The 12,445-nt window shown below is 45.0% G+C and overlaps 1 protein-coding gene across 1 annotated transcript in view; it reads right to left on the bottom strand.

Moving 5' to 3' along the window:
• LOC309387369 (uncharacterized protein) overlaps positions 1-4,847 on the bottom strand; it is a gene marked incomplete at its 3' end in the record, with an annotated part of 62,391 nt that extends 57,544 nt beyond the window's left edge. The window contains exons 1-5 of the mRNA XM_081943842.1: positions 4,784-4,847; positions 4,441-4,569; positions 4,063-4,158; positions 3,873-3,941; positions 3,381-3,512 (exon numbers count right to left, since the gene is read on the bottom strand). Coding sequence (XP_081799968.1) covers positions 3,381-3,512; positions 3,873-3,941; positions 4,063-4,158; positions 4,441-4,444 — 301 coding nt within the window. The 5' untranslated portion in view covers positions 4,445-4,569; positions 4,784-4,847. The remainder of the gene's footprint in view (positions 1-3,380; positions 3,513-3,872; positions 3,942-4,062; positions 4,159-4,440; positions 4,570-4,783) is intronic.
• Between the last annotated feature and the right edge of the window lie 7,598 nt (positions 4,848-12,445).

Raw genomic sequence — 12,445 nt, 5'->3', positions numbered from 1 at the left:
AGAGTTGGAAGGGACCTTGGAGGTCTTCTAGTCCAACCCCCTGCCTAGGCAGGAAATCCTATACCGTTTCAGACAAATGGCTATCCAACATCTTCTTAAAGACTTCCAGTGTTGGGGCATTCACAACTTCTGGAGGCAAGCTGTTCCACTGATTAATTGTTCTAACTGTCAGGCAATTTCTCCTCAGTTCTAAGTTGCTTCTCTCCTTGATTAGTTTCCACCCACTGCTTCTTGTTCTACCCTCAGATGCCTTGGAGAATAGTTTGACTCCATCTCCTTTGTCGCAACCCCTGAGATCTTGGAACACTGAAATCATGTCTCCCCTATTCCTTCTTTTCTAAACTAGCCATACCCTGTTCCTGCAACCGTTCCTCATATGTTTTAGCCTCCAGTCCCCTAATCATCTTTGTTGCTCTTCTCTGCACTCTTTCGAGAGTCTCCATGTCTTTTCTACATTGTGGCGACCAAAATTGAATGCAGTATTCCAAGTGTGGCCTTACCAAGGCATTATAAAGTGGTATTAACACTTCACATGATCTTGATTCTATCCCTGTTTATGTAGCCAAGAACTGTGTTGGCTTTTTTGGCAGCTGCTGCACACTACTGGCTCATATTTAAATGGTTGTCCACTAGGACTCCAAGATCCCTTTCACAGTTACTACTGTTGAGCAAGGTACCACCTATACTGTACCTGTGAATTTCATTTTTCTTGCCTAAATGTACAACCTTACTCTTTTCACCATTGAATTTCATTTTATTAGATAGCGCCCAATGTTCAAGTTTGTCAAGATCCTTCTGTATCTTAAGCCTATCTTCTGGAGTGTTGCCTATTCCTGCCAGCTTGGTGTTATCTGCAAATTTAATGGGGTTCCCCATTTATTCCCTCATCCAAATCTTTGATGAAGATGTTGAAGAGTACTGGGCCTAAAACAGAGCCTTGGGGTGCTCCAGTGTATACTTCCCTCCATGTAGATGCAGTTCCATTGAGGACTACATATTGAGTTAGGTTGGTCAGCCAGTTATGAATCCATCTGATGGTGATGCTGTCTAACCCACATTCTTCTACTTTATCTAGTAGTAGGTTATGGTCTACCTTATTAAATGCCTTACCGAAGGTCAAGTAAACTATATCGACGGCATTCCTCTGGTCCATTAATTTTGTCACTTTGTCAAAAAATGCAATAAGATTAGTCTGGCATGACCTTTTTGTGACAAACCCATGTTGGCTTTTGGCTATTACTTTGTTTACTTCTAGGTGTTCATTAATTCGTTGCTTGATTATCTTTTCCAGACTCTTTCCTGGTATTGAGGTCAGGCTGATAGATCTGTTGGTTCCCGGATCTATATTTTTTCCTTTTTTGAAGATGGGAACCACATTAGCTCTTTTCCAGTCCTCTGGTAGTTCCCTGGTGCTCCAGGATCTCTGAAAGATATAGTTCAGTGGTTCTGAGATCTCGTCTGCCAGTTCCTTCAGAACCCTAGGATGTAATTCATCTGGTCCTGGTGATTTGAGCTCGTCTAGGGTAGACAGGTGCTCACTTACCATTTGCTTCCCTATTTCAACTTGTGTTCCTAATCTGATTTTTGTGGTGCTGCTTTGATAGGTTGGACTCTTTGTGTAAAGACAGATGCAAAAAATGAGTTAAATAGTTTAACTCTATTTTCCCTGTTGCTTGTCATCTTCTTGCAGTGGTGGGTTTCAAATTTTTTTAGAACCTCTTCTGTAGGTGTGGTCTGCTTTGTGGGGGTGGCTTGCCAGCCATGTGACCAGGTGGGAGTGGCTTGCTGGCCATGTGACCAGGTGGGAGTGGCTTGTCAGTCATATGACTGGGTGGGCATGGCCAACTTGTAAAATGTGGTGAAATTCACTTAACAAAGCTCTTGCTTAGCAACCAAAATGTTGGCTCAGAAACTCTGGCATTGAAGTGTGCAAATCTTAAAGCTGTCAAGTTACAAGACCCTTGCACCCTAACCCTTTAGAAAAAAAACCCAGGGGTGTTCAAACTTGACAGATTTAAGACTTGTGGACTTCAACTCCCAGAACTCCTCCTCTCGCTCGTCATCTTGATGATGTGCGGATGGGCGGGGGGAGGGAGCTCGAACTGGTTCTAAACGGCACTGTAGATTTGTGGAACCTATTCTATAGAAGAGGTTAGAACTGGCAGGAACCCACCCCTGCCTTCTTACCACTTTCTCCCAGCAATGGACCAGTTTTTTTATTGTTTTTAACATGCTGCAAGCTTTTTTTGTTGCTTTTTACTTTTGTGGCAAGCCTTTCTTCATCGTGAGCCTTAGCTTTCCTCACTTCATCTTTATAGGCTCGGGCTATTTGCTGATATTCTGCCATACTTATGTCCCCCTCTTTCCACTTTTTATAATTATCTTTTTTGTCTTTCAATTTGTCAGAGAGTTCTTCATGCAGCCATGCTGGTTTCTTCTGAGAGCTGTTATTCTTCTTCTTCATTGCTATTGTGCTATATTGGCTTTTGCAATCTCATTTTTCAAATTTCCCAAGCTTCTTGAGTTGTTTTCCCCTTGAGGATTTTCATCCATGGAATTCTTCCCAAGCTCTCTGAGTTTAGTGAAATTAGCTCTCTTAAAGTCCAAGACTCTAGTTTCGCTTTGTTCTACTACTTGTGTTTGCATAATGTTGAATTCCAATATTGCATGGTCACTTGCCCCCAGGGTTCCTGTGGCTTCAACACCTTCTATCATTTCCTCTCTGTTAGTGAGAATTAAGTCCAATATGGCTGATCCCCTTGTTCCCTTATCTACTTTTTGGGAAACAAAGTTGTCTGCTAGGTTTGTTAAGAACCTGTTGGATCTTCCACTTGGTGCAGAGTTTGTTTCCCAGTTAATGTCAGGGTAGTTAAAATCCCCCATTACTATTGTGATGTGATTCCTACATACCTTAGTTAGCTGACTAGCAAAAAGTTCATCTACTTCCTCTGCTTGGTTGGGTGGCCTGTAGTATAGACCTATGGCAATGTAATTTCCCCCCAACATTTAATATTGACCCAAATGCATTCAAGATAGTTCTCATCATTGTTGTGCTCTATTTCTGTAGCGATGTAGTTATTTCTGTATATATTTCTGTATATATATTCTATACATAGTGCAACTCTGCCTCCTCTTTTATTTAGTCTATTTCTTTTAAATAATTTAAATCCTTCTAGCTGTATGTTCCATTTGTGGGTTTCATCCCCACCAAGTTTCTATAATGGCAACAATATCATATCTGCCCTCATTTACTTGAATTTCTAATTCACCCTGTTTATTCCTCATACTCTGTGCATTGGTGTACAGAAATTTGAGTCCTTTAAACTTTATGTAACAATTGCTTTTATTATTTTTTTTACACTTAATATAAATTAAATTACAAACAATAACAATAACCACCACCACCACAACAACAACAATAACAATTACAACAACATTGTTGTCCCAAGCAGGGCTTTGTAGGTGGGGGGATTCTGTCCTCCAGCTGAATATCCTCCATTGCTGAAGGCGTCCTGTAGGCAGACAGAATAACAGAATTAGAAGGGATCTAAGAGGTCTTCTAGTCCAACCCGCTCCTCATGAAGACATTCCCAGCATCACATCTGTCTGCCTGCTGGGCTAAAGAGACAGCTTCTGGTGCAGCCCATCAAGAAGGGGGAGACTGGCTCCTCGCAAGTAATGCAGCTGACCTTCACTACTCCTGGCTTTTCTCTCCCCTAAAAGTTCTTGGTTGAGGTGCAGAAGGCAATTCCTCCTCCTCATCACTAACAAGCTGGCAGCTGCCTGCTTTCCCCACCTGAAGTCTCAGGGCTGCCATGTTGTTTCAGCCAAATCACTCTTGACAGGCAGCTTGGGACCATTGATCAACTCACCTCCCAAGGTGCCTGGGGCTGGTTCCTCCTCCTCCAAGCTGACCTCTGGAGGGGAATCTGAGGAAGCATCTGGGGAAGGAATCAAAGACTATTATTAGTACCATGTTGCTCTTTCTGGAGCTACATGTACTTGCCCTCCGCTCTTCCCAGGTAAGCATATTGGACACCTTCCTATCTGTGGCATTCATACCTCTTCTCACCGAAGAAGACGGTCCAGGGAGTCCAGGATGTTCTGTTCCAGGCTGTTGAGATCCTCCAGAGTGTCTTCTCCTTCCTCTGGAGAATCCTGTGAACAACAATGATTCCTCTTTAGCAATCAGGGAAAGGAAACTCAGAATTTCTAAAAGAGGGTCTACTGAATGGGGATCACATTTCCCATTTAGAACACCTGATGTGTTCCAGCAAAGGAGCCAGTCGCACCAGAGCTTGGGTGCATATAGTTACACTAAATATCTTGTCCCATGGGCCGGGTGTCCCCTTGCTCCACTGCCCAGAGCGCTCCAGCACAATTCCCTCAGGTTAGAGGGACTCTATCCCTGCCCAACTGAAAACAATGTGTCCTTCTTACCCATGGACTGGAAGAAGCCTCTGCATCCTGGTCCCAGGTATCCTCAGATTCCTCTTCCAGAAGGTCAGCAAGGGAGTCTTCATCCCAGAGGCTGCTGGTCCTGGAGCCCATCAGGACAGTCAGCGAATCCTGCAAATGACAATAAATCCTAAGCTTTCTGCATCCCCATTGGATTGCTGGTAGATAGGGTGCATTCAGGCCCTATGGGCCAACAGCAAGAGAGCCTTTGTAAGCCTTAAGCGTAGAAAAATATATGCCACAATTTCTCCCTCTCCCATCGGGAGTCGTGGCATAGCCCTAACCCTAACCCTAGCCATCGGCCCCATTGCCAAAACTTTCTTACCTCTGGGGAAGACAAGTCCTGCCTGGGAGAGGTATCCACCTCCACTGGTTGGTCCTGTGGTTCCTGGAATAAAAAAAACAAGATTTTGTCTGTGGGTATATTAAGAAATACCCAGAGACAAAGCTTCTTCTTTTCGCATGTGGAGGAATTCTCCAGTCCTTACCAACTCAGTGGAGGTCTCCAAAACGGTGGACAGCCACGGCCTGCAGGGCTCCTGCCTTTCCTCTCTGGGGGTAGAAAACAAAAGGGTCAAAGATCAAAAGAAGCCATGGGCCCTTTTGTAAGAATGGTCATGTTGAAGCTCTAGGAACCCTTCTGGCTGCCCTGCCAAGGGGCTTGGCCTTCCAGTGGGATTCCCCTGAGATGCCTCCCCTCTGCAAGTGTTTCACCCTCCAAAGTGATACTTACCCTGAAAGGCAGTCACCGCTTCCCTCCTGCAGAACCCCTGGGCTCAGAGGATCCTGCAATAAGAATGCAAATGTTCTGTCTCTTGGCATTTTAACCAAGGCACAGAGTCAGGGATTCTGCCACTAAAAGGAGAGGAGCTGGTCTGGCCTTACCGACTCAGTGCAGGACTCCCAAATTGTAGCAAGCCGTGGTGTCCACCTCAACGAGCTCTCATTTCTGGGGAGAGAATGAAGGGCCCGAGTTATTCTTCTGTTAGCAGAGTAAGAGGCAGAGGGTAGAAATTCCTGCCCTCTGCCATCCTTTCTTCTAGCCCTTCTCTTGGGGGCTTCAGAATCCCTCAGCTAAGAACACTAACCTCAAAGAAATGAGAGCTGGCCTGACATCTTCCTTCCTGGAAGGATGGATGACAACCGACTCAAGCTCAACCCCTCCAAGACGGAGTGGCTGTGGGTTCCGGCCCCCCGGTTTAGCCAATTAATTCCATCTCTGGCCATCGGTGGCGTACAACTTGCCCCCGTGGAGTGGGCGCGCAATTTGGGCGTCCTCCTGGATGCCCGGCTGTCCATGGATGACCATGTGACAGCCGTGGCAAGGGGGGCGTTCCACCAGGTTCGCCTGGTGCGCCAATTGCGCCCCCTACTGGACCGGGACGCCTTACGCACAGTCACTCATGCGCTGGTGACGTCTCGCCTGGACTACTGTAACGCTCTCTACATGGGGCTTCCCTTGAAATGCACTCGGAGATTACAGTTGGTCCAGAATGCGGCCGCGCGGGTAATTATGGGGAGTACAAGGTACTCCCATGTGACACCTTTCCTGCGTGAGCTGCACTGGCTTCCTGTGGTCTATCGGGTGCATTTCAAGGTTCTGATAACGATCTTTAAAGCGCTCCATGGCTCAGGACCTAGCTACTTGCGGGATCGTATCCTGCCCCATACATCCCTGCGACCAATTCGCTCGCACAGAGAGGGACTTCTCCAGGTGCCGTCCACCAGAAAGTGCCGAGGGGCGGCGCCTAGGAGCAGAGCCTTCTCTGTGGCGGGCCCAGCCCTGTGGAATGACCTCCCCCCGGATATTAGGACTACCTCTGACCTCCGCTCCTTCCATGTAAAGCTCAAGACCCACCTATTCCAAGTAGCTGGCCTGGCTCAACCATAGTTTGATCATATCGCTCCTGACGGGTTTTAATTTTGTAATTTATTTAGGGGACTTTAAATTGTGATTTTAATTGTTTTTATTCATCTGTCTACCTCCTCCACGTATATGTCTACATTTTGTGTATGTATTGTCCATATTTGTACTTATGTGTTTTTATTGTACGCCGCCCCGAGTCCTTCGGGAGAGGGTGCGGCTAACAAATAAAATTTTTATTATTATTATTATTATTATTATTATTATTATTATTATTATTATTATTATTATTATTATTATTATTATTATTATTATTATTCCTGGGACTCCGGGTGCTGGCAGGAGCACCCATCACAACCTGCAAGAAACAATTGTTCATTGTCATAAATTTAAAGTCCTCTGCATGTTTAGCTTCCCCGGGAAGGAAGGGCTACATTACAGAGGGCAAAGAGACAGAAGATCATGGGAAATTTGGCTAATAAGAAGAGCCTCAAAATGGCTCCTCTTTAGTATTTCCCAGGATCTTCCCTTCTGAGCCATCAAGATCATCCCATTAATACAAGGAGATCTTCTTCCGCTTTCTAGGCTGGCCAGGTTCCCCCCAAGTGGGAATTCCTCCCTTACCCCACCCGGTTTTGAAGTATGAACTGGGCTTCTTGAAGAAGCGTCCTTACCCCAGGAGAGGAAGATGTGCCTCCATCAGACACATGATGTGTCTCCCATTCTCCCCGCTGGTCTTCCAGTTCCTGTGCCGTCCTGAGCAAAAGAAGAAGGTAACATGTCAAAAAACATCCATCTAGCTCAACCTCTCCTTTCTCAGGCCAGCCAGTCAGCCTGCCCATCTTTTTAGCCCTGAAGCCCCTTCTGGACAGAAAGCCATTTGGGGAGAGGCTCTTACAGACTCCACAGTCCATCAATGGTGCCCCACCATGCCCAGGGTTTAAGGAAAAGGGGGTGGTACCTCACAGGAGGCACAGGAAGGTCTTCAACATTGCTCTTCAGACAACAGAAATGGTGCGAACACCTTTTCCAGACGTTCTGTGAAGAGAAGACAAATAGTCATGAGTCAGTCAGAAGAGTTGAGAAGCAGGACTTTCTCCCCTGCTGCCAGTTTCTTGACAGCTGAGATGGCCACACTTACTCTGAAGAGCCTTCTGAGAGCCATGACCAACTAGATGCACGTCCTGTCACTGCATGAAGGGAGAATGGGCAGCTGGGCATTGGCTAGTGGCTTTTCAGGGAAACTGACAATCTCGTTCCCTTGGCAACCAAGTAAACAATGGCCATATTCTATACCCACCCAAGGAGGGCAGCTCACCTGGGTCTAGGGGTGACCGATGGCCTTTTAGCCTGTGTGTTTCATGTGGGAAGTTGTCAGTTCATGAACAACAGAGAAGCACCATCATTGTGGCACAAAGCACAGAGGGAATCATGGCATCCTAGGGCTGAAGCGACTTTTAGCCCAACTCCCTGCCCAAGGAAGGGCTCCTCCTACCATCTCAGGCAAACGATTGGCCAATCTTTTCCTGAAAATCTCAAGAATGGAACACAAACAAGTCTTGGAAACAAACTGTTCCATTGCTTAACGATTCTCACAGTGAGGAAATTCTTCCTTATTTCCAGGGTTGGATCTCTCTCTGATGAGCTACACGCACACATACACACACACACATGCACACACACCATCATCACACCTATCCATCCATCCATCCATCCATCCATCCATCCATACACATATGTATAATGTATATTGCTATATTGAAAGTCAGCTCCATTTTCAATTCATTAAATGAAGATTCCGTCCCCACCTGGTTACACATTAGTCATTTTTATCAAATTCCTAATTAATTTTAATATTGAACCATATGATGTTTTTCCTCTTCCTACAGTTTCACATTGCATTTTTATGAATTAATATTTTTTATCTATTGCTACATTGGAAGTCAAAGGAAACTCCCATCTACTGTACATTCTATCAAAGCCCCTCCAAAATTAAAAAACCTCTTCCTGACTACCTCCAAGTTCTTCATTTCAGCAGTCTCACTATTAGATGGGAGAGGAGTGTCTTTGGTGCAAGGCAGGGATGGGAAATTTCTGCTAGATGTGAAAACTCAACCTGAGGCTATGGCCCTTTGGAAAGTCCCCATACTGACAAAGGCCAGGAGAATCCCAAGGAGTTGGAGGAGCCTTTGGCCTTCAGCAAAATAGTTGGCCAAGGAAACTCTTGAATCTATCAGGGCAAAAGAGATTCAGGATTCCTAAAAGAGGGCCTATTGATTGGGGATGTTGGACCACAACAATCTGTCTGTTGCTGGATGCATCTCTGGAGTTGGAGAAATCCCCATTCCAGAGGTGGATTGCTGCCGGTTTGGCCCAGTTTGGCTGAACCGGTAGTGGAATTCAGGCCTCGGTCACAGAACCAGCAGTGACCTAGGCCTGCCACACACCCGAACCGATTCCCTCGCTGCTGCTAGGTGCCGCCATTTTGTTTTTTTATGCCCATGAAGTTATGTTTCAAATAAAGTACACTCTGAAAATGGATTAGGACACCCCAACTGGTAATACCAATGAAACAATTTACATTTTGTTCAATAGTCTATTTTTAAAGGCTGTTTAATTTAATCTCTGTTCTGTTCTGGCACTCAGGGAGATATTATGCCCAGCTTCTGCTTTTCATCTCTAGATCAGATTAATGCGTCCTACTCTACATGGTGTTATTACCTAAAATTCAGTTGGTACAGAATGCATTGACATATATTTTGGTTGTGGGAATTTCATTGCTTAGTAGTAGGTATCCAGGTACAATTCAAGGTGTTGTTCCTAACTAAAAAACCCAGGATGGTTCGGGATTCAGTCCTTTCGGGATCTCTATATGGCTACAAAACTCCTACTGTATTTCAACGATGCAGATACTATAAATTGCAGGCTTCCATATTTAAGTTGCTACATTGAGGAAATTGGTCTGACTCCCCATTTATATCATCTCAGACCATTGAGATCAAACCATTGGCTTTAGAGTAACGAGAAAAACCAAACAGACATTATTGGTAATATCTTGTTCAGTTGCCCTAAAAGGCCATCAAGTTTAGCATTCTGAGCATGCTGCAAACTAGGAAATTAATAAACAGAGTATTAATGCAAGTGTTTTGCTAAGCTCCTTTCTACCCAGCTCTTATGATGAAAGTTAAATATAGCGTTTATTACTATTTTCCAGTTGATTTGTAAAAGAGTCCATGACAGCCCCACAATCTGGATCAGTCATTTATGTACAAAATAAGAAACATCAACATCTATTTTTTTTAATTGATTAAAAGGGGAAGGCAGTCCTGAGAAGTCTCAGGTAGTATATACTCTGCTTGGTCTACAATGTGAGCAACCCTGGTCAGGTCCTCTTTTAAGATAACACCCAGAAAGTTAAAACTGGCCACCTGCTCCACTTGGTCTCCATTGATAAGCAAGGGCTGGGTTTCTCATCTATTCCTTCTATAGTCCACTATAAGCTCCTTGGTCTTATTTGTGTTAAGGGTGAAGTTAATATCTCCACACCACGAAAGCTACTGTTCCACCCCATCTTGATAGGCAGACATTTACTGCTTAAAGTTAAATCAGGATTGAGCTAGAGCAGTATGTGCTTCTAAATGCGGGAAAACGTTCAAATATTTCTGACTTCCAAACAACTGGTTATTCAAAAAAAAAAAATTGTTCGCTAGCAGTAGATTATAAAGAATAGTAATTAAGAAATAACCTCTGACAAGATGAGCAGCTCTGAAGCTTTTTTGCCTGAGCACTAAGCATCTTCTACCCTACCTGTTGCATTCCAGATAGACTAAAATTGCATTTGTCCTATTCTTAACTGTAGGTTTTCCTTCATTTATAATCATAATGCAGTTGTAAGTCACTGTGGTCATTAATTGGGTTGCTTAATGTAACACCAACTTCATAACTTTTTCAAGTATTGCATGTGTTCTTAGAGAAGACCTGTGGAACAGCAGAGTGCCTTCATCCCTGGTAGACATGGAAATATGCTTTTAAGATACTTTTATTCTGGTGCCTGTTTTTATTGATCCTGTTGACGTTGCTGGTCTCGCTTCTTAGCACAGTTTCCTCTGTCAAGTGATAGAAAAGGCAGGTTTTGATGATAAGAGGAAATAGCAGTTTCTCCAAGCTGCACTGCAGTTCCCTTCACCCCCCCCCCTCTGCATCCCATCTCATCTTTTGCAAACTATCTTGGTACAGAGGATGCTTGAGAACTGGCAGTTCTAATGCAGAAATTTATATCTAACTCTATAAATCTACATCTACATATCTATATCAATACACAGAGAGAGACAGAGACAGAGAGAGTGCTAAGTGGTCTACCAATTGTACTGACGCTGGATAACACACAGTATAACAGCGATGGCGAACCTTTTTTGGCTCGCGTGCCACAAGTGGGTGGAGCGCAGGGGGGTTGTGTGCGGGCGTGCCGCACCCATAATGCAATGCACGACCCCCCCAATGTGCATGCGCGCACAACAGGTGCGATCCCCCTCATTTTTATATGCTTTTTTCGCCCTCCCCAGGCTCCAGAGGCTTTATAGGAGCCTGGGGAGGGCAAAAAGAGCCTCCCACGCCCCCCTGGAGGCCCTCCGGAGGCTTTAGGGACTGTCCGGAGGCTTCCCTAAAGCCTTCGGAATGCTTAAAATGATCCTCCGAGCAAACCAGAAGTCACTTCCAGATTGCTCGGAGGGTTGTTTTAAGAGTTCCGAAGGCTTCAGGGACCGTCCGGAGGCTTCCCTGACGCATTTGGAGCGCTTAAAATGACCCTCCGAGCAAACCGGAAGTCACTTCCGGTTTGTTCGGAGGGTTGTTTTAAGCGTTCCAAAGGCTTTAGGAAAGCCTCCGGACGGTCCCTGAAACCTCCGGAGGGCCTCCGGGGGGGGGGGAAAGCTCTTTTCGCCCTCCCCAGGCTCCTATAAAGCCTCTGGAGCCTGGGGAGGGCGAAAAAATGGCTTTAAATGGCATGCGCGCTGGCCAGCTGACAGGGCAGCGCCTCACATGCCCTGTCAAATGGCTCCGCGTGCCAGCTGTGGCACACGTGCCATAGGTTCGCCATCACTGCAGTATAATTTTGCTATGTTTTTAGTCTGCTCTCAATACACTCTACTAAAAGAACAGCTTAATGAAGGCGAGAAAGAGCTAAAGACATTAGCACTTCATTTAATTACCGGTATCTTATTATATTAAATAACCTCGTAGACTTTCCTTTTTATTGTGTCTTTCTCTGTTTTGCAAGATAGTATGGTAAAACACAGGGGTGGGTTTCAGCAGGTACGCATTGGTACGCCCATACCCCTTTGTGAAATTTAGCGTGCCTCCCCGGCATCTGTTCTTCTGGAGGCCCTTGGTTTCAAAGCAAGAGCGTTGTTAAGTGAGTTTCACCACATTTTCCAAGTTTGCCACACCCACCTGGTCACACAACTGCCAAGCAACGCCCACCCGGTCACATGACCGCCAAGTCACTCCCACAAACAGGCCACACTTACAGAATAGGTTCTAAAAAATGTTGATACCCACCACTGGACTGTGGAGATCTTCTAGTCCAACCCCCTACTCAAGCAGAAGACCCTATACCATTTCAAACAAATGATTGCCCAATCTCTTTTTTAAAACCTCCAGTGTTGGATCACTCACAACTTCTGGAGGGAAGTTGTTCCACTGTTTGATTGTTCTGTCAGGAAATTTCACCTTAGTTCTAGGTTGTTTCTCTCCTTGATTGATTTCCATTCCTTGGTTTTTGTCCTGCCTTCAGGTGCTTTGCAGAATAGGTTGACTCCCTCTTCTTTGTGATAACCACTTAAATATTGGAACACTTCTATCATATCACGCCCCATTCCTTCTGGGATCTGACTTGGAACCTACAACACTTTCTTTGCATGGAATTCTTCTCCAAGCCTAACTTGGCTGATAAGCAGCAGTCAGAGATGTGGCACAGCAGAAGGTGTTTCGGGAAACCTAACCATTACTTCTTTCAATCAATATAATAGCTTTGTGCATTGGCCTACAGGACATTTTTTTGGAAAATACCAGGAGTTATACTTGAGCAGGCCTGTTGTTTCATGTGCTCAGACATCTTTGAGAAAG

This window comes from Natrix helvetica (assembly GCF_964273705.1).
Source record: "Natrix helvetica genome assembly, chromosome: 2".
Classification (NCBI taxonomy): Eukaryota; Metazoa; Chordata; class Lepidosauria; order Squamata; family Natricidae; genus Natrix; species Natrix helvetica.
Note: the sequence above shows the minus strand (reverse complement) of the source record. Positions and strands in the feature narration are given on the sequence as shown.